Genomic DNA, 26,082 nt, shown 5'->3' on the forward strand with positions numbered 1-26,082 from the left:
CGTTGATGAAGAAGTTAAACAAGACTGGGCCCAGTACTGACCCCTGGGGGACACCACTTGTCACCAGCCTCCAACTAGACTCAGCGCCGCTGATGACAACCCTCTGAGTTCTGCCATTCAGCCAGTTCTCTATCCACTTCACTGACCACTCATCCAGCCCACACTTCCTCAGCTTCCCTAGGAGGATATCATGGGAGACTGTGTCGAAAGCCTTGCTGAAGTCAAGGTAGACAACATCCACGGCTCTCCCTTCGTCTACCCAGCCAGTCATGTCATCGTAGAAAGCTATCAGATTGGTCAGGCATGATTTCCCTTTGGTGAATCCATGCTGGCTACTCCTGATAACCTTCTTTTCTTCCACTTGCTTCATGATGGCCTCCAGGATAAGCTGCTCCATCAACTTTCCCGGGATGGAGGTGAGGCTGACCGGCCTGTAGTTCCCTGGGTCCTCCTTCTTGCCCTTTTTGAAGACTTCTCATTTGTACTTGTTTGTACTTTTGGTATGTGTGCCTTCTCAACACTTACTACTAAAAACAGTGTCAGTGGTGAAAAATGTTAATTAGTTCTATTGCAGTGCTTTATTGTGTACTTTACATGGGAAAATGGGCGATAAGCATATAGCTTTTCAGAGGCAAGTATAGCAGTTTTTTCTGCCACTTCTAGTACTTCTTAGACTAGATGAGAGCAGTAACCTTAGACTTAGTCAGCTCACCCTGTTTCTACCTTAATCTCTCCTATTAAGACGCTGATGTCTTTTATTGGTTAAAGAAGTACAAGCACTGTAGTTCAATCTGCTTCTATGGTCTGCTGGAGACAGCAGATATGGATCTAGCAGATAGGGATCTGCTTGCATATTTAGCAGATATGGATGTTCAGTTCCTCAGTCCTGTTAGCTCAGCTATAGCTGAACCCTCAGTATGAGTACAAATTGCTGTTTTAATGACTTTCTTCTCTCAGGAGTACCACGTCACCACCGTGGGGAGATCTGGAAGTTTCTAGCAGAGCAATACCATCTTAAACATCAGTTTTCAAGTAAACAACAACCAAAGGACACACCTTATAAAGAACTCCTAAAACAACTAACTTCCCAGCAACACGCAATACTTATTGACCTAGGTAAGTACAGTAGTGGTATGAAATTAAGATAAGGGGTTTATGATCTCTGGAAGAGAATTAAATAAAAGAAGGTAACACACAAAAAGCCTCTCACCATTTAATAACGGGTTGTTGGTAAGACCTGCTTTTAATCTGGTAGAAGTGAGAACTATTACTTGACACCATTAGAAAAATGCAAGATTTTCATTTCAAGCACAGAGGTCCTTTGCAACACGTCGTAATAAGAGATTGCTAGTTGTAATTGTAATGCGTCTGTATTTCAGATATTGGCAGTGAACTCCACAGGCCCATGGAATGCAAATTGTCGAGAAAGGAAGTCAACATTTACGTACAGACTTTTGAATACCATGCTATTAATTCCTGATATCTACTGATTGCTGTATCTGTTAAACACTTGAAATAATGCAAAAGTTTTGCTTTTTGCTTTTTTTTTTAATTGATTATTTCTAGCAGTTGTTATTTTCACTTGTATTAAAACAGTTATGAAAGAAGCTCTTTTTAATAATTAAAAAAAAAAAGTCTCTCTTTAAGGCAGGTTATTCACACCTAATTCACTGCCTAATTTTAAGCAGTAGCTGGCTCCTGATTTACGGACAGTGAATTGGTCTGTGGAGGCACATATACTATTTGAGTTTAGTAGAGAGGTTAGGAACCAAGGCTCTTAAATTTGAAGTGATTAGTAGGTGGGCTTCAGGCAGGCTTTTGGTCTTCACGAGTAGAGTTTCTATTTTCCATCACATTTCTTGTTCAAAGCTCAAAAAGTTTTTTTTCTGGTGTTAGAAGGAAACACGAGAAAGAAAATATAAATTATTGTTTTAGGGTAGGAGCAGAAGAGGTTGCTCCAGATGATTGTAAAAGAGCAGTCTTCATATCCATCAAAAAATTATGTCATTCTTAACCTTTCCTTTTACTTTTCCTGGTCCTCTTCCTTTATCACTTTTAGTTCCCTTGTGTCAGATTGTCTTTCATGGATTGACTCTTGCCACTGCTAGACTAAGACAATAACGAAACTCTAGAACATTTAAAAAGACCAAAAGCCAGTATGCTCTGTAAGATGTCGATCAGTATTAAACATTCTTATAGTCTCTGGTTGCTGCTGCTCCCGAATGGTTCTGTTAAAGTCTGTATCAGGACGAGCAACCTCTCCATCTCAGAAGCTCCCACAAGCCAGCTATTTGTTTTGTAGACCTCACAGAGGCACTTTCTGGCATCCTCTCCATCTTGCCTCATGAAGGCTGTTCCCTTTTCTATCCAGTCCTGCCCCCAAGCAGCACATGGCTGCTCCTCAGCTGGGTTAAGTATTCTGTGGAATCTGTTGCAGTCATTAAAGTCCTTCTAACATGACGGTAATTAAATTTATGTGGTTGTTGAGTCAGATGTTCACATGTCTGACCTTTACCCTGGGAAAAGTATTTGTGTTTGAATCTAAGCCATCTGATGCAAGTTTATGACACCTCATTGGTATATGGTTGAACTGAAAGTTTTTACATATAATCTACAGATTATCCTCATGAATATACAGTTGTGGATATTTTTTAAGATATTGTTTTCTCCTCCCTTGTATATTTTAATTCAGTTTATTGTCTGAGAAACCAGGAGCTGGTGTTTTTCCAAGAGGATCCCAGCTTTTGTGCGTGGGATAATCCCACACTGAACTCCGTGTTCATTATGCTCTTTTCTAATAAAGAAAATTAATGACGTCTTCCAGAGCGTGATAGAATTTACAACAGGCTTGTGTTGTAGGGTTTGTGATTCGGGTCTGAGGAGTTGTGTGGGGCAATTTAAGAGGTGACTATGTTTTATTAAATGAATTTGTCATGAAAAACTCCCATCAGGGGAAGTTACGCGCTGCAAGTAACCAAAGGTCATGTGATAGAATAAAATTTTATGAGAAAATCTGTACTTAGTTTGATCTGAAGGATTAGTAAAGAAGTAGTACAGAGTTGTCCCATCATACTTCTGCTCTTTATAACTACTCAAACACTATCTGAGTGGTTTTCATTGCAAATGAAAGGCTATACCCCCTTTCTTCCACATGGAAGAATTGCCTGATGGGGGATCACCTATACCCAGAGCTGTCCAGGGGCACCTATTTCTTAATAACTCAGCGTGTGGGCTATCTTCAGCGGGTACTGAACCATGAGAAGATTTGTCAGGTTGAGATGGTGACCTAAGCTTTATATGGTGAATGAAAATATTTTCTCCTTTTTTGCAACACGTGGTAAAGTGAGTCAAAATATCAAGGCAGTGCATAGAAAACAAGAATCTGGTGGAATAGGCATGTTTCTGCAGAAACTGGTGTGAGCTGAGGTGGGGAGGGTGGTGGTTGATGCCACCTTCATTTTCCTCTGCTGGACAGGCCTGCCAGGTTTTGACCTGGCACTGAGAAAGTAACGCTCCAAGGAGCCTTCATGCAGTTGCAATGTAGGTAGATTGTTTCCCTCCAGACTTTGTCACACCAGTTCTAGGAGTTGCCCTGGATCGCACAGCACCAGAAGCAGTCTTTTGTTTTTGAGAGAGACATTTATGTGCAACCAGAGATCATTCTCTAGCAAGTACCTGTCGGTCAATTCCACATGCCTGGTGTTGATACCCCTTGCAGTGAGCATAGGAGTCTGTCTCACTGACGTGCCTCTGTAAGGGCTGAATGGTTTTGTGCTGGGTGAACTGAACACCTTCAGCAGAGGGTAGAGGGGTGGGACATCTCCTGGACAACACGGAGCACAGTCAGTCCGAGTTTGGCTGGCTCACGCAGCACATTGGGGCTTGCAGGCTCAGCAAGCTGTTCGTATTTTATGCCTGGGTCTGCACACAAATACTTTCTCGTCTTAGCCGTGTGCTCTGCTTGTAGAAACAAGTGACTGCATGTGTTGGCAAATTGGTAACTTCATGGTGGTTTTCATGCGAAGTGTTGTTTTTGCCAGGGAGCTGTCTGTTAGCCCGTTAGCTGAAGGATTGGGCCCTATTATTTCAGTAAGAGGAAACTAGGAAGCTGAAGACTTCCAAGTTCCTAGTGAAGCACACTGAAAGAGAGTAGTGCTGCCCAGTAACAGAGACCATAACTGGATAGGCAGCCAGAAGGAATTTGCATGTTCTGACTTGTGTTCCTTCAGGCTATCCAAAGCATTCTCTCTTAAATCTTTAAGAATCCTTCTCAAAGCACGCGCTTCTCCCTGGAGTGTAAAACCTATGTTCTTGTGACATGTGGTTATAATATTTAAAAAAGCTTTCTCAAATTAAGCTAAAGAGTGCTTGCTAACAGAGTGTGAGCCAAACCCGTAGTAGTATTGCGCACAATTAGTTGAATTGATGCATCTTCAGCTGTAAATAAGTGCTTCCTGAGAATGAGGACAGCAGTGTGCAGCTGGGTGCAGAGGTAAGGTACAGCAGCTGCTCGCCTGGCCCAGTTAACGTGTCACAGTGCTATTTCGTTATGTGGACAAGAACAAAGCCACAATTCCCTGAAGGCTTTTTTGTGTATTTCCTTTTTTGGCGCCACCTGCACAACCACTGCAGTCACTGGGGATTTCAGGTTCCGAACACCAAAGTCGTGTTCAGTGAATGATTTCTTCTCTCGATAAGGTAGGGTAAACTGACTCCCAGATGCTATCAGTGTAGGAAACCACTGTACTCATCACCGAGTATTTGCTGAATACAGTAGAAAATTATGTTTTGTTTTATTAAATTTCAAAAATAACATAGTAGGTACGCACTTTGTCATTCTGGCACTCTTGAAGTATTGCAGTTCATTTAGAGTCTCTTTTCAGCAGGGCCAGGAGTTGTTTGCTTCTAAGTAAAAGCTAAAATTCTTAGTTAAGTCATCGCCAGGGCACTCAGAAACAAATCAACTTGTGTTTAGCTGTTCTGTTCCTCCTCCATTTACTCTTTTAGAACTTATCTGCATTTTTATTCTTGCTCTGGTTGTAACTTTTCTTCATGGTTTATATGAAAAGAGCCTTGCTGTGTGAGTGAGGCAGGACAGGTCTGCCTTTAGACCATGATGTAACAACTTGTTATTCAGTCAGAGGGTTCCTTTGCAAAGGAACACAAGCTACTTCTCATCTGGAAGCTAGAAAGATTTCTGCTGTAACATTCAGCTCTGTGACAGCCTGGCTAGGGGAGACCTGCGCAGAAACTGAATGGCAGTGTCCCATGTGACAGGCTACAGCAGCTACCAGATGGCAGAAGGACTCTGCCCCGAGCTTTGTCTTCTTGAAACAAGAGCTCTGATATTATCTGGCAGCACAGCAGCATTCCAGGAGCTAAAGGGTGGGGTGGTATTTAACAAGCGGGCAACTGAAAAACAAGCTCCACTTAATACTAGAACAAAAGAAGTATTCAAATTTCTTCTTTGCTGAGGGATTTCACATGTAAAGTTTGATAGGGGGTGGGTTTTTTTCCTAGAAATGAAAATACTCCATTTTTTAAAAGTTTTTGAAAAAAATCTGTGAAAGTGAAGCCGTTAGTGTCTCTGTTCGCAGAATCACAGAGTGGTTGATGCTGGAAGAGAGCTCTTGAGATTGTCTGGTCCAACTCCCGTGCTCAAAGCACGTCATCTAAAGCAGGTTGCCCAGGACCACGTTCGCTCAGGATTTGAGTGTGTCTGTAGATGAAGACTCTGCAGCCTCTCTGTGCAGCCTGTACCAGTGTCTGGCCACCCTTACAATTAAAAAAGATTATCTTTTTTTTTTCTTATGTTAGGTGGAATTTCCCATACTTCAATTTGTGCCCATTGCCTCTTGTCCTGTCAGTGGGCACTACTGAGAAGAGCATGGCTCCCTCTTCTTCATTCCCTCCTGCTGGGTATTTGTGCATGTTAAGATCCCCCTGAGCCTTTTTTTCTCCAGGCTGAACAGTCCCAGCTCTCTCAGCCTTTCTTCATATGAGAGATGCCCCAGTCCCTTCGCCATCTTAGTGGCCCTTTGGTGGACTCTCTCCAGTATGTCCATATCTCTCTTGTAGTGCGGAGCCCAGAGCTGCACACAGCACTCCAGGTGTGGCCTCACCAGTGCTGAGTAGAGGGGCGGAATCACCTTTCTTGACCTGCTGGCAGTGCTGCTCCTAATGCAGCCCAGGGTACCATTGGTCTTGTTGGTACAAGGGCTCATTGCTGGCTCATGTTCAACTTGGCGACCACCAGGACCCCCAGGTCCTTTTCTGCAAAGCTCCTTCCCAGCTGGGTGACTCCCACCATGTACTGGTTCCTGGGGGTTGTTCCTCCCCAGGTGTAGGATTTTTGCACTTCCATCTGTTGAACTTCATGAGATTCCTGTCAGCCCATTTCTCCAGCCTGTCGAGGTCCCTCTGAATGGCCGCATGACCCTCTGGTGTATCTGCCAGTTTTGTATCATCTGCAAACTTGCGGACTTCGAAAGACTGTCTAATTTGATAGCATGGCAAGGGGGGTGTTATTTTTTAGTTTAAGTCGCTCACTTCGGCTGTTTTCACAGGGCGCACATTTCCAACACATCCGTACTTCTCGGCACAGCTGGGAGCTGGGCAGCTGTCACTCTACAATATTTTGAAGGCCTATTCGCTTCTGGACCAGGAAGTAGGATATTGCCAGGGCCTTAGTTTTGTAGCAGGAGTACTACTGCTTCATATGAGTGAAGAAGATGCTTTTAAAATGCTAAAGTTTCTCATGTTTGACATGGGCCTGAGAAAACAGTATCGTCCTGACATGACAATTTTACAGGTATGATTTCAATTTTTCTTATAAAAGAATGCTAATGTTAAATCATAATGATGCAATATAGATAGCATTGTCGAACTCTGGACTTAAATTCAGTTCTCAAAAATGGGGAAGGATAATCTGGGAAAAGAATACATCATCTTAAATGCCCTAGTTTCAAATAAAGACTACCAGGGAATCTGTGAAAACCACAAATAGAAAGAATTCTTTTACATGTTGTATGAGGTTCCAACAACCCTGCAAATGAGCGTGTCATAGGCTCGCAGATGACCCATCGTGGGTCTTCTAGGTGGCTTCTGAGTATTTCTTTTCTTCACCCAATTCCGTCCAAACATCAATTGATAAATACCTTTCACTGTTTCTAATAAGGCCGTGAAGCATGGACCTTGCTACTATGAGTGTTAAAACACGTTTAGCTTCAGTCTCTTTGTTCTTATTCCATGCAGATCCAGATGTATCAGCTGTCTCGACTTCTTCATGACTACCATCGAGATCTCTATAACCACCTAGAGGAACATGAGATTGGCCCCAGCCTCTATGCTGCTCCCTGGTTTCTCACCATGTTTGCCTCCCAGTTTCCCCTTGGATTTGTAGCCAGAGTGTTTGGTAATTCTTCATAAAACTTGTATCTGTTCTTTTTGAAGTCTTGTATTTGGAATCCTGTTATTAGGAACCGCATTATTATCCAGTCTCTTTCAGACACCCAGGAGAAATATTTTACTTGCTATTGATGACTAGAACAACAACAGAGGTCATCTTATGGAGCGTGTAGTATTTACAATAAAATGGAAAGAGAGAGGAGGAAAGCATAGGACAGTCTCAAAATGTCCTGTCTTTTCATCCTCGTTGTTACCTTTTCCCACCCTGTAACCACTTATAGAGAGGATGTAAAATTTGATGCCATGAACACATGGTGTCATGACAATGGCATTTCAACACTGACAATCAGTTAGTTTCAAGCTGAAAAGAGATGTAACAAAGGCATCATCTGAGAAATATATCCATTTATTCCATTATCATATTCTTCAACGGCATCAGTGGAAAGTTATTTTGAGGGTTATGTTTTCAAAACACACACACAGATGGCCCTTGCAGTTTAATCATGGATTTAGTCTGTAGAAACATAGGGCTTTTAAACTACTGTTTCTTATCTTTACAATTTTAGCCTGACTGATAATCTCACTTACTAAAATATTTGGAAGCATGTGGGGTTTAGGCTCTAAAGTCACTTCTGTTACCTATTTTTAAAATCTATAGAAGTTAAGTTCTCCTTTTTTAAATTAAACTCCAATTAAGAATTTACCTTGATGCTATCTTACGGATGTATATTGCATAGATTGATTGTTTGGTATTTGAGAATATGATTTCCTTTTCAGTTGTTTGTTTTTCAGTTTCATTGTGTGGTACTGGATTGTCCATGATGAGCAAGGTGGACTGGAGCTTTCGCCCCGATTCTTCTCTTCTAATGAGAAGCTATTTTCATTTTCTTTAGTCAGTCTCACTTAAGAGATGTAATGAAGCAATTATGTATTAGGATATTAATATGGACACTTTCATGACTTAAAAAATTATGGTTTCACCTACCACAATAAAAAGTAGTGAGTATAGATTCCAAGAAGAACCAGCAAGAATCCTGTCCTTTTTCTGTTTGAGGACATGCCAGAAGTAGTGCTAGAAAAAATCACAAGGAAAAGGATGCTGTATAGCTAAGTAGAACTACATGTGCTGTGATTAGCATCTCAACTCCAGGGAAAACAGTTCAAAGGAGGCTAATGTGCATCAACAAGTATCTAGCTGACAGTAATAATCTGTAGGAATTAAATGAAGTGCTGTGTGCGAGTGTCATATCCGGAGTTTATAATCAGTTTATCTTTCAGTTATTCTTAATCATTCACAATATTACACGTGATAAGAAGAGTCTTTGAATTGGACAATTGACTGCAGTGAGGGTATAAAAGTGCCTTGTGTATCCAGTATATTTGGATTTCTGCCTTAATATACAGATTAGTATTTTATCTGGCACTGGAAGATTGTAGGGCTTTAGAAAGTGAAGATTTTACGTTAGAAGATACATGATCTTCACAGGACTGATTTTAGGTCAAGAACAGGAAAGCATGTGGGACTGAAACTGTCACCTCTTAAAAAAATCTCTGATGTTTTTTAGAGAGAAAGTCCAGCATGAGCAACGCTTGCAGTTTTTAATGTTTCAAAGTACTTAGTGATTTTCTTAAAACTGTGTTTACTGGAACTATGTAAGTTGAGAATGTTGGACATACTTTTGCGTTAGAAAGTAAAATCTCATCTTCACGCATGCTAAAGGCTCTGAAACACATCTATAAACCTTAAAAAGGCTAGAGCTGTCACTCTGCCAGCAACTGTCATTAGCAGCCTGGCAAGTTAGGATCTGATCAGTTCTGACCCATGTGTTCACACACTTTTGCAGAACGTACATAGATTTTCATTGTTCACTTACTAGAACCCTTGGGATGAAGGAATATTTCCTCTTAATGTTGAAGTAACTCATCTATAGGTTACAAACACTGTAAGATTGCACTGCCGTTTTCTAATGTGGTGTCTCTGAACCCTTGATATTTGAAGCCCCCCTGCAATTTTAATAATATAATTGTTACAGACCACTTCCTTTAGATTTCCTTAGAGTGTACTTTTTGCAGGCATCTTACAAGCAATATGCAAAAGAAGTGGGCTAGAAAGAGGTTAACCCAAATACTGTTTTAGGAGTCAAATAGCAAAACTCCTTTTAACTTATTAATTATCTATTCAAACTGTCAACACTTCTCCTGAGCAGGATCTAATGAAACTACAGCATTAACAAAGATGTGTTTTTTTAATACCCCTATTTACTTATTAATGGAGGAGACTTGGTAGAATAGTGTTTATTTTGTTTCAAGATTGTAGATAAAACTTGATTTTATTTTTTTTTTTTTAAATCCTGTAGGCTGCCAGTCATGCTGACTTTAATTTGGGTACCTTCACTGTACTGTCACTGGCTGGCAGCCCACTTAATAGGAAGTGTGGGCAGTGGATAACAAACAGGTCTTTGTTAAGTACTTGCTATTTTAAATGAGAGAGGGATTTCAGGCGTATATTACCAGTTCAGTTCATATAGACGTACATTAACAACTTACAGGTCACCTTTAGTTAGTCTACCTGTCTTTATGGGGCAGATGCTGAATCATAAATATGCATTATTTTCAGCTCTGTTTGTTTCACTTTGTGTTTCCTAGCTGTTATTCAGCATTCCCTGTCCTAATATAGAGCTTTGCCCATAAAGCATCTTCCTATAGTTTTCAGTTTCAATAGAGAAGTGAGGCAGATGCCTGCTCTATTACCACTTTTTTAATCATTCCTGCTTTTGGACTTCACATTGAATCAGAGTTGAAAAATTTTACACCACTTTTAGGACAAATGGTGGCAAAGTGCAAGATTTATGGTTAGTCATTACTTGTGCTTTTCTTTCTCAGAGAAAGAGAGAGAAGTGAAATGAGTTATGGCTTCAACATTATAGTCAAAAGTGCAAGGGGGAATTTCATTCTGATACAAATTTGGAAAGAGAGGTTGCTTTTACTAAGAAAGACAGTTAGCAAGTGTTTTGGTATGTTCTTTACTATATCAGAGATATCTGTGGTTTTACTAGTAGTTGTTTCCCTTTCTGTGTGATGATTTTCTTCTCTGCCTTCTCCCTCTTTATTCTTCTTTCTTTCTTTTTGATCACTAAGACATACTATTTGTTTGGTATCATGGTGCTTCATAAGTGATTGTGACTTCCTTCACAGCTTCAAATACAAAGAAGGAAAAGAACAAGAGAGAAGCCCTTTAAAAATAAAAGTATATTTAGGAATATGGAATAAAACCACAGTATTGTATATTCCTTTTCCACCTCCATCAGTATTGTTTCATATGTTGGATGATTTTGCCTGTAGCAAGTCCCTCAATAAAACCAGGAGCAGATTCTGAGTTATAGTAGCAGGAAAGTCAAATGCAGGGCAATGCTGTTTATACTGTGGACAGATGGGTTTGTGAAGACGGGTTTCTTGCCTGATGCTTTCATTGCAGTCTTGTATTTCTTTCCTCTATAAAGACATAGGCAATTTGTAAAGGAAAAGAAAAGAAAGGAAGTTGCATTGAAAGGTCACTATTATATACTGTGGGTTTAGTGTGCTTGAATGTGTGCCAGGTGCTGTCATTGCAGGGCCACCTGCAATATTAATGCTTCAGCTGTATTACTAAGATTTCAGACTACTTATTTAGTTGTCAGTGTATGAACATAAGTGGTTGAGATGCATGCTAGAAATAAGCACAGGCACATGAAACTTGAGGCTGCTGGAAAGTGCACATTTAGCCTCATGTGCTCAGTGTTGTGTTAACTGAGATTTTGCAGCTCTGCCCACCAGATGAGAAAATAACAGAACTTCAGAGCTTTGGTTATGTCTTCAGGTCTAGTTTTTGCCTGTTGTATTAGGATTTTTAAATGGCATTGGGATTAGAATTCTATTCAAATTCGGATTCCCATGAACATCTCAAAAGAAAAAAAAAAAACACAAAACTATTACATGCACAAAAAGTGGAAACACAGACAAACTTGACCACCTGGTTTGTGATATATTTAGCTTAAACTTGCATTGGATTTTTTGGATGAAAACTCACTAAACAAATTAATAATTGATTATGTTAGTCAAGTGGGCTTTTCACAGTAATAATCTTGATCCTACAAAACTTCTTAAGCCATAGACACAGTAACAAAAGCACGTCTGGCACAGTATATCTAGCTATATCTCCAGATCATTCCTATGAAAAGTTGTTGTCCTTGGACATTTTACTGTTTTAATATTCTTGTCAAAAGATGTGTCACTTGATGTACTCTGTTTCTTTTTTGTTTTCACAGATATGCTCTTTCTTCAAGGATCAGAGGCTATATTTAAAGTGGCTTTAAGCCTATTGGGAAGCCACAAGCCCTTGATTCTGCAGCATGAGAACCTAGAAACTATTATTGATTTTATTAAATGCACTCTCCCCAACTTGGGTTTGGTACAGATGGAAAAGACCATTAGTCAGGTATGAAATGATGTGAACATATGAATGGTATGCAAAGGAATGCTCTTTTTGACAAGTTCTTAACAGAAAAACCACAAAAGTGTATTGTGTTACTTCAAGCTGAGAATTCTGTTACTGTAGTTCTGAAGATGTTGAAAACTTTTGGAAGTATATGACTTGTGTAGTACTTCTGTATTCATACATCTACATGTTAGTTATGGTCACTTTATGAAGCCTTTAATGAAAATGAGTTTACTTTTTTATTTTTGAAGCATGCAATGGTTCGTTACTGGCAGCAATATTACTACCCATACGCAGTGCATTCCACAAAAAATGCAGCAAGGTGGGCTAAAAGCCTTCTGAGTTTTCCTGTCTCCAAGGAATCTTGCTCTCCAAGTCTCATTTCAGAAGCAAGAATTGACTTACAAGAGCCTCGCAAATGTTGACCGACCTTACTGAAATTGGAAGCCTCCCTACATTGAGTTTGTCTATACTGGCTTTCGTGGTGCTGGTTCAGTATGTTACAACAGTGCCTTTGTGTTTCTGCCAGGAGTATATGGGGCAGTGCAGTCTCTTGCAGTGAGCCGCGACTTTAGACAGCAAAAACTGGGATTTCTTGATACACTTTTTTAAATGGCAGACAAGGAAAATATGCAATATTGCCAAGTTAGCAGAAGACTTCAGACAATGGAATTTGAAAAATCACAAATTATTGCAGTTAAGGCTTGCCTGTTTAGAAACCTTAACTGTTGCACTTGACATCTAATTTGCAGCGGGGAAACAGTAGGCAGGGTTTAGCCTATTTTTCTGAGGTCTTTTGTGGTCCAAAAAATAGGGGGGCTGTACTGTGCAGAACTGCCAATGCCTGCCCCTCACCAAGGGCTGCAGGAGATCTGCAAAGCCTGTGGCTTGATAAAGAAAGCAGGCAGCAGCGCAGCACCCTGTGGAACGCTTGCGAGGGGCTCCCTTCTGATCCCTGGCAGCAAAGCTTCCAGGCGACGTGCGCTCGAATTAGGATCAGAAAAATTGCTTCTAATGTTTACTGTCAAAGGAAGGAGAGGAGAACTAGAAAGCCTGTGCAAGAAGAAGGAAAGCAAGTGATTTCTAGGGGCAAGGGGGATTGCATGTTACCTGCCAGGCTGAAAGCCTGGAGTGCACAGCTCTGCAGAGACTTGCAGTGCTTAGGTGACCTGCAGAAAACCATTAGCTTTGAGCGGAAGGTGGGAGAGATACTCTGTTTAGGCAGCTCTGCTCCAAGTTTAAAGTGGGCAGGTAGAAGTGAGTTGAAGACAGAGCAGTTTCCCCGCTTTGATCAGGGCTGCCTTTGAAGAGAGCAGCTGTTTGACCAGCCCCGCGGTCCGTACACAGCTGCTGGGCTAATCCCCATCCTCCTCACGCCTTCTGCAGTGTGGCCTTGGGTTTGCATGCCCTAACCTGCCTTCAGTTAGCTAGCTTTCAAGTCAAGCTTTTGATTTGCCTCATGTTTCCCCCCTTTCAGATTTGATACTCTGGGTATGACAGCAGGGATTTCCCTCCCCTCTCAAGAGCACAGAGGCTAGAAGTGGCGGAGGTCACGAGAGGAACTAGCATTCTGCCTTGCTGAATTGCACCATTTGTTTTATAGAAATTTCAGCAGTGTGTCTTCTCCAGAGATGCTCAGATCTACAGAAATGAAAGTTTCATATGTGTAACCAACCCCAGATTAAAACTGTATTTCAAGCTTCTGTACTTAGATGCTCAGTATGTGTGTTTCTGCTGCTGTACAACTATGAGAGAATTTTTTATAGCATATGTAACAGCTGTCAGAAACATTTCATAAATTGATATTTTCTTTAACCAACAGTTACAGTTTTACTGGACAAATCAGATAAATAAAACAGGAATTAATTCTTGTTATTTCAACAGGTATTTAAGATACCATTTTATATTTGACTCATTTCCAAAAGGAATAAAGTACAAGAGGTTTAAAAATAAAGAATAACCCTTGAACTTCTATTCTTGGGCTGTTTTCCAGATGCATTTTTACATCAACCTTTATTTCTACTGTGTTCTGTGATTGGCACACTTGTCCTTTTAATTTACCACCTTCTTGACTGCTTTCAAAGGAGGTACCTAGCTCAGGGACATGAGAGTCATATTTCCTGAAAAATTTGAAGGTGGATGTTTGCCAAAACTTAGAAAAAGCAAAATACAATACCAGTTTTTCCTTTGAGTCACTCTGTGGACCTCAATTTTTTTATCTGCTTTTAAAATAAAAGGTTTTCTTAATATTCATATATAAGACTGAGTGCTCATCTCTGTGATTCGTAGTTAACAATAATAGAAATCTACTTTGACAGTACATTATGTTTCCATTAAGTGTATCAGTGTAAGGACAGATAATCACAAATAAACCTAGCAATGTTTACTGGTTTTCATTTAAGGCTTTCATTCTACTTAGCCTTACACTTGTACATGTGGCACGTGGGCTTAGACCACACTTTTCTAAAGTGACGTCCAATTCTGAGTATCTCAAGGAGAGTTTATGCCAAACTGAGACGCATTAAATTTGAAATCTAAAAAGGGGAATACCCTACAAAGTCTACACTACTTGAAGAGTAAGGGATTTTTCTGAAGTTGGGCAGCAAATCAGTAGCAAAGTTTTTTAAGTAGATTCAATGCCAGTGTATTACATTCTACTGCCTCAGTCCTGCCATTCCCAGAGTAGCAGATGTGAATGCCAAAAATTAAGTCCTTTTTTTGTATGCAGTGACTAGATATCTAAGTCTAGATCCTTAGATTTTAAAGCATTGAATGAGCTATGGTTTTTGATCTGCACAGCACCTAATAATATTTTTATATACAACAGGTGTTTGAAATGGATATTGCCAAGCAGTTGCAAGCGTATGAAGTTGAATACCACGTCCTTCAGGATGAGCTTATAGATTCATCTTTAAATGACAATCAGAGACTGGACAAATTAGAAAAGGCAAACAGTAGCTTGCGCAAACAAAACTTTGATCTTCTGGAAGAACTACAGGTACAACTTGTATTTCATATTTAGTTAACATTCTAATTTATCCACCTTTTCAGAAGAGACCATCCTACACCAAGGCACAGGAGTGACTGGCATTTGGTCTAGTGACTTTAAAGCATAGCCACTTGCAATTTTATTTAGTTTAGCCTTTAAAGTTTAAATGCAGAAGAAATTCTTAGAGGGGGGTGGATAGAGCATATGCTTGCAATTATTGAAAAACTGATTTATCACACTATCTCTTCTCTTGTAGTTAAAATCATAGCTGTACAAGATGAGTAAAAATGCACAAAGTGCTTTCTGAACTTCATTTTTACGTTTTCAGTCACTGCTTTATTACAGCAGGGATACTAGCCTATCATGAATGGGAAGGCTAATGCCAGTGTCACAATTTAGAGATACATCAGACACGGGATACGTTGTCTATAAAGATGTACTCTTTCTTACAAGATTTTTAAAAAAAACCTGTTCTCCAGATTGTTTACAAAATATGTGAAATACCAATTTCTAATATACGCTCAGTGCCTGTTCAGTCAGCAGCTTTTTCAGAGGCAGTACACTTCATCTCTGTAGGGGTTTCTTTGCTTAGCTGTTCAAGAAATAGGCTTTCTGGCTGCTCTATAACAGGCCATTTGTTGTAAAACTTTTGACCATTTATTTAGTCTGATGAAGAAAGGGACTTCAAGGGTAAGAAGCAGACATTTCAAGCCTCTTGATTATTGTTAAAGACACAGACTTTGTAAAATAATAGGTGAGGGAAGGAGTTCATGTTTCTCAGCCATTAGTCCTGTATCATGACTAAAGCTAGCCAACTGTGCATACTTAGATTTCCTCTTCTAACAAAAATTTGCTTAAGCTGTAAATTCTGACCCTGTGAGGTCTGAACCTGTTTCAGGTTCTAAAAATGAGCCTTAGAGAAGTCAGAAGAGGAGATAATCCTCTGCAAGATATTTTCATAAAGTTTCAGGCACATGGGCAAAGAAATTGTTGAATATAGCACGGGGGAGAGGGATTTCTAGGATGAGATTCAAGATGTGATGTCCTATAGATACCTGCATCGAGAGATCTTACTCCTCCTCCTGCCCCTAAAGACTCTGCAGCCCTGAGCAGCTTTCTGCAGAGCTCATCTCCACCTGAGTGCTGGCAAGTCAGGACCTAACATCATAGCGGGGAACTTAACTGTATGTAGTGTTGGAGCAATCCCTTTGTCTTGAAGGTGGGCTTCATCAGCCTTTGTTTCCTGTGGTGAAAGGTGATCCATTGCTGATGGGAGGAAAATACATCACCAAATAATGTGGGTCATGGTTTGTCAGTATTTTTCCCCAAAATGTCGAACTTTTTAACCCACCTTAATTACACAAAGGGCAGCGAGCCCATCAGAAGGGCAAATACTTCCCTGAAAACCAAGACAACACAGTGCTCTTGTCTCCAAGTGTTATCCAGTGCTGAAACTTCCAAACAGACTTCTGCTTTTGTCAGAGTACCTCAGCTACAGATCTCATGTGATCAGTTTGAATGATCTAATATTTTGTTTCACCATGAAGTAGAATGCCCATATATGCAGCCTTTTGAAGGATAATTTTTTTAATTTTTCAAGATGTATTGTTCATCTGCATATTGCACTAAATCCCCTCCTCCTCCTTTGCCTCCAAATCTGGCATTTGTTGGAGTCAATGTCAAGACAAAATGAGGATACAGCTAACAGGCTGGGTTGTCTTTGCTTTGCAAAGCACATGGAATTCAAGAAATACAGCTGGCCAAAAGTGTCTCACAAGTGACCGATACAGAGACTTATCTTAAACTGCCATTCTCTGGTATATAATCTGCAGACTTAGTAACTTTCTAATTTCAGTATTTTGCATTATATTCTGAGTTTATTGTGAATTAATCAAAGCAATCTAGTTGAGAGGGAAGTTTCTTGTAAATAGGCAAAACCCTAGTTGTAGTCTAAAGTACACAGATCTAATAATATTCATACTTGCATTTACCTTAGCAATTTTAATCATTTGGAAAGTATTTTATACGTATTGATGTATCTTAAAAAATACTTTAAAGTTGGTTTCAGTTATTAATAAGTTTCCTTTTTTTCTTTTTCTTCCCTCCTTCCTCCCCCTCCTCCTTTCTTCTTTCTTTGAAAGGTTGCTAATGGAAAGATCCAAAAACTTGAAGCCACAGTGGAGCTTTTATTGACCAATGAAGGCAAATTGAAGCAGTCCATTCTCACTCTTGAGCAGGAGCGAGCAGCTTTGCTGAAAGCAATGGAAGAGATGCGGAAAAAGATTGGTGGTACAGATGGAAAGCCTCTGCTTACTAGACAAGAACACATGGATGCTGACTGACACTCACAGTTGTGATGGAGCAGAGAAGCTGAGCAAGAAACAAAGGGAAGAACTGGGTCTTTTTGTCATGATCCATGGGGATTTGACATTGTCACCCTCGTTGTACATGCTTTACTGTAGCAAAGCAAGAGACAGGCATGGTGGCTTTCCATATCAGAGAAGCTGGTTTCTCGGGGAGAAGGCTCGCTCTTCTTAGTATGTAGAAATACTATGAACAGTAAGATGCCACATAATAATAAGCAGAAGAACCTTAATACTGTGTGCAGTCATACACAATACACTCTAAAGATGTCATGAATTCTTCCATAAGTGCTTCTAAACCTAAGTGCTTTGTGTTCATCACTTATTTTGTTTGTGTGTAGATCACCACCATGTAAAATGGCACATCCTTTAGAAGGTCCTTTGGAGAAATATGGCAGTGTAAAATCTTTGAATGGATGACTGCCCCATTGCAGCTGTGTGATGGTAACATTTACAGAGGGTTTTGTGATTGGACGCGAGACGTTTTTAACAGTGTGATTCCCCTACAGCTTGACTGGGTTCTGTTGATTATGTTGTTTATGCTTCAGAAAACTGCTTCCTGATGCTTGATGTCAGTCCATTGGACTCCAGAGAGCTGGACTTGATCATATGTAACTGTGCGTAACTGGGGGGTTGCCGTCTGTGTTTGTAAGTACGTTGTTTTAGTACATTTTTTGTTTAACAGTCATTAATTTAGTGTATTGTTAGTTGGCATTATCTGATAAACATACTGTATATAGTAACTGCATTATGCTTAACAAAATACACTGACATTGGTTTGCAGAAGCCTGTGACCCTTGGGGTATCATCCAAGGATTTATATTCAGACTCTTCAAGTTTCCTCTTATTTATTTCTGATCTGCTGTGTGATGTAAGACAACCTTTTGCTGGGAAACTAATGCCCGCCGTCATTTTTTTCCCTTTGTTTGGTACTTTGTGTCCACCCATCCTCGGGGAAATGTTATTCTTTAAGACTTTTTCTGAAGTAGTGGAGGCATTCGAATATCTTCGTGTTGTGCCAGATATGCTTCAATTGTTTTATAAAGGGTATGGCAGTTTGAATTAGGACACCATGCTTTTTACAATGCATCTTTCAAGTAAAATTACACCTGTAAAAAAAAAAAAAATTCTCCTTTCCCTTAATACAATGAAAGTAGTTTTCAGGCCAGTTAAAGCACCACTGCTACAAGTGCAATAATAGCGATGGATACACAGTTGTTTGGGTTTGCTTAAGAACTAGAAATATTGCCATAGTACAGAGTTAATAGTCATCAGTGTTTTGTTAAGGTGGAGATTCACCCAGGAGATGTGATTTTTTTCCTTTTTTTTTCATGTTGATGTTTTTGTTTTTAAAATTTCAAAGCACAGAGTTTCTTCTCTGACTGGCAATGTAGAAGAGGTTTTGTTTAGATTTTTCCTTTTCTCATGCAAAACCCCTGACACATTGTGGTTGTAGTTTAGTAGAAGAGCTGTAACATTCATCTACTGTGGAGAACAAATACCTCTATGTAGGTCGAAAAGAAAAGAGAAAGAGAATTTACTCTTCAATTTCTAGCAGCTTTGTTTGACTCTGTCATGTCTTAAATATGTCTGCACTCTGTATTCACTTGCTATTGAAATTCCAGATAAATTAGTTGTTATTAATCCATTTACCTCTTAGGCTTATTTTTTTAATTTGGAAATCCATGTTGAAGCTCATGCTTCATGTTTAAAATCTTGTCATAATGGACCTCATACTGTTAGAGTACTCGGTAATGTTGCATTCTTACAGCATAGTGCCATAATTCATACACTGACTTTTTAACAAGAGCAATAAAAAAAAGTAATAATCTATGCGTACATCTGTGTTTGTATATTTTTTGACGTTTAAACGCAAAAACATAGTTGGTGGGGTGGCAGTTCAGAACCACGTAAGATGGAAGTGTCCCAGAAAGCACAGTACCATTTGCAGTGGTCATTAATGAAAATTCTCAGTCCTGAGACTCTTCTAAGCATGGTAAGGATCCAGTTATCATCTTGGGACCTGCATCTGCATATGTTGACTAAGGTGAAGCACGTTCCCCATGATTCCAGGGGTGCATTCCTTTTTGTGATGTATTGCTTCTCTGCCAGTGTAAGTGGAGGACTACTTCTAGTCCAAAACCTTTTACTGAGAATTTGTGTAATTACAGAAGTGCACTTAGATGAGAACTAAAGTCACTGTTCTTGGAATGCACAAATATGGTAAATAGATAACAAGCAACTTTTTGCTTTTGTGTCTATATAGATGTGACTGTTTCGTTATACCAGGGAGCTGAATTTTCTGTGGGTACAAATGAATTTTCTGTTTGTACATACGCAAATTTAGATGATTTTGTTAAATATGTAAATGTGTGGCAAAATGAGGGATCATGCCATCCACTGATCCAGGGTCTGAGCGTGAATGAAATAGTTGATGTAAGTCTTTCTGTTGCTTACACTGAAGCAGATATACGATGTGTTGCTTCAGTATGTCTTTCCCCATCCTGTGCTGATTTTTGTGACCAGGCCTCTCTGGTTCAAGGGGCCAAAGTGGAAGAGTATGGAGGAAGGTAATATCACTTACCCAGTTCCCAACTTTGGAAAAGCTTGGGGCTTTTCCCCTCGGAAGTATGAGAAAGAAGTAGTAGAGCCCAGAGGTAGTCCCAGATACTTGCATCCTTCTCCTACTACACTCTGTAGCTGAGCAGCCTTAAAGATATGTAAAATTAGATCTCCTGTTGTCTGAGTACCAGCAACTGTCATCACGTACTGTCTTCTGTATGAACGGTGATCAGTAATTTCTGATTCAGAGAATGTTCTAAAAGAAACCCTGCAAATCCATACACCAGCCCTCTGCAGGAATCCCAAATGAACCATTCCTGGAAAATCCAAGTTGAAATAATCAACACTTTCCCATCTCACTTCTACAGATAAAAATCCCCAGGAGTGATGCTTAGTTTTTGAAGAAGAGGAAAAGCAGTGAGGAAGGAAGGAGTTCACTTGTATGCACAGCCTAGTCTTCGAAAGGTGCGTGACAAAGGCACCAAACAGTGCAGTGTGAGTGTGCTAGTGAATGACATTGATGCAGTGGTCCAGAAAGAGGTTAGCTTGAAATGTGGGAAGAGCTAACATTGGTATGTGCAGCAAGAAGAATGCAGCTTCTCAAAGCCATAGCGGCGAACAGCACTGAATGGCTGTAGGGCCTGCTCTGGTGTGCTGTGGGCACCCGGTTCTGGTTTGTTTTTTGCAACTAGTGGTAGTGGTAGTTTGTGGTAAGTACTTGTGAATCCCGGTGCTTCTGGCTGTTTGATGTGCTTTTATATTTTGCCCTGTTGTCTATTTCCAGAGATCATTACTTAATACAGAATCTGAGAATGATGCATATTATATGGGAAGGTCAAAGCACTTTCATAAAGGCACACATTACAGGTCTTCCCATGTTTAGAGTGAGAATTGAGTCACAAAGAAGTTGTTCAATGACTTGCGCCAAACATTTCAGTTTTTCACTGGTTGCTGACACTGAAATCCAGATCTTCGAAGTCATAGTCAAACTGTCTTGCTGGTTGTCTGAAAGAGTGTTCCAGAAGGTCTGTAACGTGTACTCAGTAGTCAAGCAATGCTGTGCAGAAACAATGTAAAATGGGAAGCACAGTCGCTGGAACTTTGTCCTTTGCTGACAGCTATACCTCCTCCCCAACGGTAACCCTTTCAGTCCTACTAAAACACATTGTCTCCTTACCAGGTACCTCCTCTGCAGGTAGCTAGCACCTTCCATCTCTTGCCTGATACACTGGAGTAGGTGCCCTGCCAGCAACCCGGAGTAGCAAGGATTGTAGTGTAGCATCGCCAGTCAACCAGTATTCTTGGGATTTTTTTCAAACCTAGTAATCTTTGGTAAGAGTTGCCATTACTTAGGACAGAGTCATGAAACTGCAGCTCCTGGGACTCTGAATGAAGGACACGGCCTTGTTTGGTGACCTGGACTGTTGACCTGCCTTGCTTGTCCTATTTGGGTATTGTGGGACAGCCCCCTTGTCAGTAAGTTTCTCCCCTTGCCTGCCTGCCTGTCACCCTCAGCTTCTGGCTCACTTTCACCTTCAGAGCAGCACCTGCCCTTGCAGCTCCCCAACGCACAGCCCCATAGCACAGCTCAAGTTACGCGTCTACATTGCTTCCGATTCCAGAGCTGGGCTGGTCAGGGCTTGTTTAGGTGTCTCTGCATGCCACTGCTCTTCATTGAGCAAGCAAGGCAGTTCTCTTAGAGTTTGCTTAGGGACCTCCAGCACAATGGTCGCACTGTGTAGTTTCCCATCTATTTCAAAATACTGTGATCACGTTCTTTTCCACTTCAGACAGTGCACCATATTTGCATACTATGTTGATGGCAGCAAAAAAGGACCTAAAGCAAAAGAATACATTTTGACTACAGCTGGATGAATGCCATGGTTGCTAGAGGCACCTTAGATCATTGCACTGTATTTATACTGTGTCACGCCCTGTGGTGTGAAGTAATACTTCGTTAACAGAGCTTTACTAGAACAGGTATGTGGGAGGGAAGAGAACACTGGCAGCCAAGCTAACCGTCGGGAGTGCAATTCAGAAGGCACATGTGTGCCTACACCCACTAAGTTTTACATAACCTAAATCAGGGTGGATCACTGGGTACTCATTGCTCATATGCTCATGCAGTTGCCAGTGTTTCATCTAAACAAAACTGAGGCTGCAAGAATTCAGTGCCTCAAAGTAGGCCTTGTCAGCGTGACCCAAAGCAAATCAGTAAGTACTTCATTATGTAGAAGACTCTGCTTATTCCTTTGTATCAATGGATTTTTTTTCTTCTGTCTAATGGTATCATATATTTCCATGGTGTTAGAAAAGCTTTTGGGCTATAGATACTAAAAGATGATGAAACTCCTCTTACAGAGAGAACAGAGGTGATTAAAACAAGGGTTCTGGAGAAGCTTGTACTAGCTCCCTGTCCCCAGCTTTTCTCATGCAACGTTTCAGAACCCCAAAGAGATTTTAGGAAACTTGCCTGACATTTCTAAAGTATTGTATTTCACAAGTAGAAATTGCTGCTACAAAAAGAGATGGAAGCAAGATTCTGCTTTTGATTAGGAATAAAATGACCAACAAAGATGTTCTGACAATGGTCATATTGGCTCAACTGGATGTCTCCTTCTTTCTGTTGCTGTCTAGCACTCTTCTGAAATACCTTTCCTTTTGTTAACATTTCACACTAGACTGCTTATCTACAAAGGAGATATAAATACATTTTTCATTTTGCAGCTAAAAGCAGAGTATGATAATTATCTTTTGTATCTGTCTGTTCTGTTACTAATGAGACGCCGAGTTTCCGTTTCTCACTAGTTATTTGCAAGTCAGTCTAATCAAGGTGGTCCTCAGGAAAAGAAGTGTTCTTGCTACAACTTGATTCGCCCTACTTCACTTGAAAGTGGGGGGTTTTCTGACAGTTTAACTAGCATTTAAGAAGTTTCCAAGTCGTGTTTTCTTGGAATTTTTTTTCGGGAGCTGTTACAGGATGTACGAATACTTACTCCTGTGTGAAGTCTCTTACCATGTTTCCCACATCTGATGCTTGGGATGTTGTTGGCTCTGTAGACAGTGAAACATCTTGCAATGTCAAAGATTTGGAGTTGCCAATGCGACAGTTGACTCAAAGGCCTTGTTTCTTCCTTGCATTAGTTAAGGCAAGCTGAGTAGCTTGAAGAGTCAGCCATTGATTGGGACTTTGAGCTCATGAAGCCATAGATTCTTGATACGATTAGTGGTACATGTGTGTCTCCCCAGCTTGTTATTTGCAGTTTTCTCTTAGGGCATATCACAAAAAATCTGATCCCAAAACAAACTAAACAAAACCTGAAATGCGGTTGCTGTTTAGTAGTTAATGGCCTGCTACACTAATTTTGTCTAGTATTTTTTGGTAAGCAATCCCAAATGGTGGTTTCAGTGGTTAAAGGCTGAGGTGACAGGCAGATACGGAGGAGCAGTGAACCTTGCAATTGGCAAAGTAGCAATATAATTAAGAGTATGTAAGTAAGGAATAGTTCATAGAGCTTTTGGAGTGCATTCTATACAGTAAACTTGTCAAGAAGTTGTTAACAGACATTATGCTCATTGTGAGAGAAGGGAAAACTAAGATGCTTATTAAAAGTGGAAAGAGATAGCCTGTTGAGAATATGTAGGGCCGGCCATGATAAAACCATGATGTTTTCAGGACCTGCAATAGGATGTCTAACATACCATAAAGAGGTATGAGAGCAACTATCCCTGGAACTGAGAGGCAGTATAAATTTGAGCATAGTGAAATAATCTGGATAAACCTCAGAAAACCTGCAGTTTTTGCAGTTCCTGATGGAGTTCATAGAGACAGGCCTCAGTGCAAGCAAGGTTTCTCACATAAAGAAAATGCACAGTTCTTTTCAAACAGTGGAGAAAGTTAAATAAGACCCGATCACATAACCTAGTCATCTGGTCAGGAAAGGTTGCTTCCTGCTAGAATGGGAAAAAAAGGAAGATTTTTTTAATACAAAAATATCTTCCAACAGCCTCTGGCATATCTCTGGGGTGCACTGACATCTTCATGGTGCTGAGAACAAGCTTCAGTTTCAATAGTGCCTAGAAGCATCAATCAAGTAACAATCCAGCCATGGACACTTTTACAATATGTAACCTTGCTGGACCTGAAATGAAGACAGTCCATGATGCTGGTCTATTATTGTCAGGCCCCTGCTTGAAAGTTTTATTGGTGATACCTGCCACCTACCTTACCTTTTAATAACAAGAAAAAAGTATGCATTCATAAAATTTGGGTTTTATTGTTTGACTGTCAAATTTATGACCTTATCTTCATTTTTTGGTATCAAGCTGCTAAAGTACATCAACAGAGTAGAAAGATTGCTTTAGTGCACTGACTTTGCGGGAAGGCAATAAAAAGGATGGTAAGACAGAACATGTGTAGGCGTTTTACCCTACCTGTACAGAAATTATATCTGCAGAAACTGCAGGTGCCTCACTCGACTCCTGCAGGAATTAATGGGATTGTGTGATGGAGTCATGTATAACTACTGACGGTAATGTTGCTGTATGCTAGTTTAGATACGCTGGCTAGTGTTAAAGGTGCCATAGCAAGCCATTATCCATACTCTGGTAGCTGCTGAGCTCTGTATGGGGTAGGAAAAATAAGTCTGTCTTAGCCTAAATCAAGCATGCATAAACAGCATGTTCTATCGTTAGAATATCTTTAGGCATCCAAAGTTATTAGCATTTATTTAAAAAAAAAAAAAAGGCAACATTTCAGGTTCTCTCATAGTTTGTTCCAAGCATCTCAGCTCCAAAAAGGAGTGCTATTTTAACTTGGGCAGAAGTTTACAAGACATTACCAAGTAGGTTCAGATTAAAGCAACAATTGCTTAAAATTGTGGACAAATTAACGAATGTATATTTGGACATTTAAGTGGATCTGTGCTAATTATTATTTGCTGAGTGTGTGTCCTAAGTAAATTCCTGTTTCCTCTTTTTTAAAACTTCATGCCTCAACAAAGGATAAAAACTTTCATTGTCAGCTTTTGCTTAAAAAAGAAGTAGGAAGTTCTGTGATTAAAGGAACATCAGTGTATGTGAGAGGAGGAAATGAGAGTTTCAGAAGCAAAGAACTGACAGCAGGCATTTACCCAAACCCTTTGTATGACCTCCAGAGAGATCCCAGCAAACAACATGCGACGTCTCACTGCTGTGGCCTACAAATTGCAGCAATTTCTAGTCACCACAGTATGATCTTAGCGGAAAAGTTACAATATACTTTCCCTTGAAAGCCCCTTCTGTATTTCCCTCCCACCAGCTACTCTATCTAGCAGCATGAAGATGGGACATGCGTGTAGCACAGACACAAGGCAAAACATCTTCAAGCTTTGTTTTTCTGTCACTTAACCCCTATGTCATGATGAGCCAACCAGTCAAGAGGAAAAATTTACATCACTGGCGACTAAGGTACTTGCTTGTGGGGTCCGCAAGAGTCACCTGTTCTGTACTGACTCCAATCCTGTGTGTTTTGGTGAAGTGTATCTTCTGGGAAACCAGCAGGATATGATCCAGCAGGTGTCAAGAGATGATGACTTTTCCATTTTCCATGGCAGTATGATCTAGGAGAGAAGGTCAAACAAGAATGAAGGGCTGAAAACACTACAGACCCAACAGAGATCATCTTTTGATCAGGCAGATCAACTATTGGAATAAAAAGTTCTTAAAAGATTCTATGTTTTCTCCCCTATTGCCTTTGTTACCAAGTATGGTTTCTGCTCAGCAGTTGTTGGTACTGTCAGCCCATAGCCCTCACACCTGTACTGAGGAAACCAAGGGCATGGACAGTCTGGAAACTTTTGTGCGTGTCAGGATCTTGCTTTTTCAGTCAGCAACTGAAGGATGTGTGTTAGGCCACATCCCATTCCTGATGCATGGTTTCAAATTCAGTTCTTCAGTTCCTGATTCTTGGCGACTTTCTTGAGGCACATCTCCACACTTCTCTAGAGGTAGATTTAGATAAACCTGTCTGTGATCTGAGACATACTGAACCTACCAAATGGAGTAGTTAATTTCTCTCAGAACCCACACCTTACTGTTCTGCTTCATAGCCAAATTTATTAGTTTGGGCTAAGTGCAGTCCTGATGGCAGTTATGTGATTCCCAGTTTGGAGTTGGTCTATGCCCAGCAAGCTTGGAGTACAGGAGCCCACTCATGTCAGCCTACACCATTCCATGGAGCCATGCTTTGAGCGTCATCAGGTCAACCTCAAGGCTTCCTCTTCACTAACGTACAGTGAGTATGCAAA

General features: G+C 40.3%; 1 protein-coding gene across 8 annotated transcripts in view; it reads left to right on the forward strand.

Moving 5' to 3' along the window:
- TBC1D1 (TBC1 domain family member 1) overlaps positions 1 to 19,062 on the forward strand; it is a 116,684-nt gene extending 97,622 nt beyond the window's left edge. For 7 of the 8 annotated variants that reach the window (XM_075420686.1, XM_075420685.1, XM_075420689.1 and 4 more), the window contains 6 exons: positions 958 to 1,116; positions 6,567 to 6,811; positions 7,255 to 7,414; positions 11,712 to 11,881; positions 14,709 to 14,879; positions 17,012 to 19,062. In XM_075420686.1, the coding sequence (XP_075276801.1) occupies positions 958 to 1,116; positions 6,567 to 6,811; positions 7,255 to 7,414; positions 11,712 to 11,881; positions 14,709 to 14,879; positions 17,012 to 17,212 (1,106 nt within the window). In that variant the 3' untranslated portion in view covers positions 17,213 to 19,062. Of the gene's footprint in view, positions 1 to 957; positions 1,117 to 6,566; positions 6,812 to 7,254; positions 7,415 to 11,711; positions 11,882 to 14,708; positions 14,880 to 17,011 lie in introns of those variants that run through there. The other variant, XM_075420692.1, reaches the window with a different exon arrangement.
- Positions 19,063 to 26,082: the final 7,020 nt, after the last annotated feature.

This window comes from Opisthocomus hoazin, chromosome 5, assembly GCF_030867145.1.
Source record: "Opisthocomus hoazin isolate bOpiHoa1 chromosome 5, bOpiHoa1.hap1, whole genome shotgun sequence".
Lineage (NCBI taxonomy): Eukaryota > Metazoa > Chordata > Aves > Opisthocomiformes > Opisthocomidae > Opisthocomus > Opisthocomus hoazin.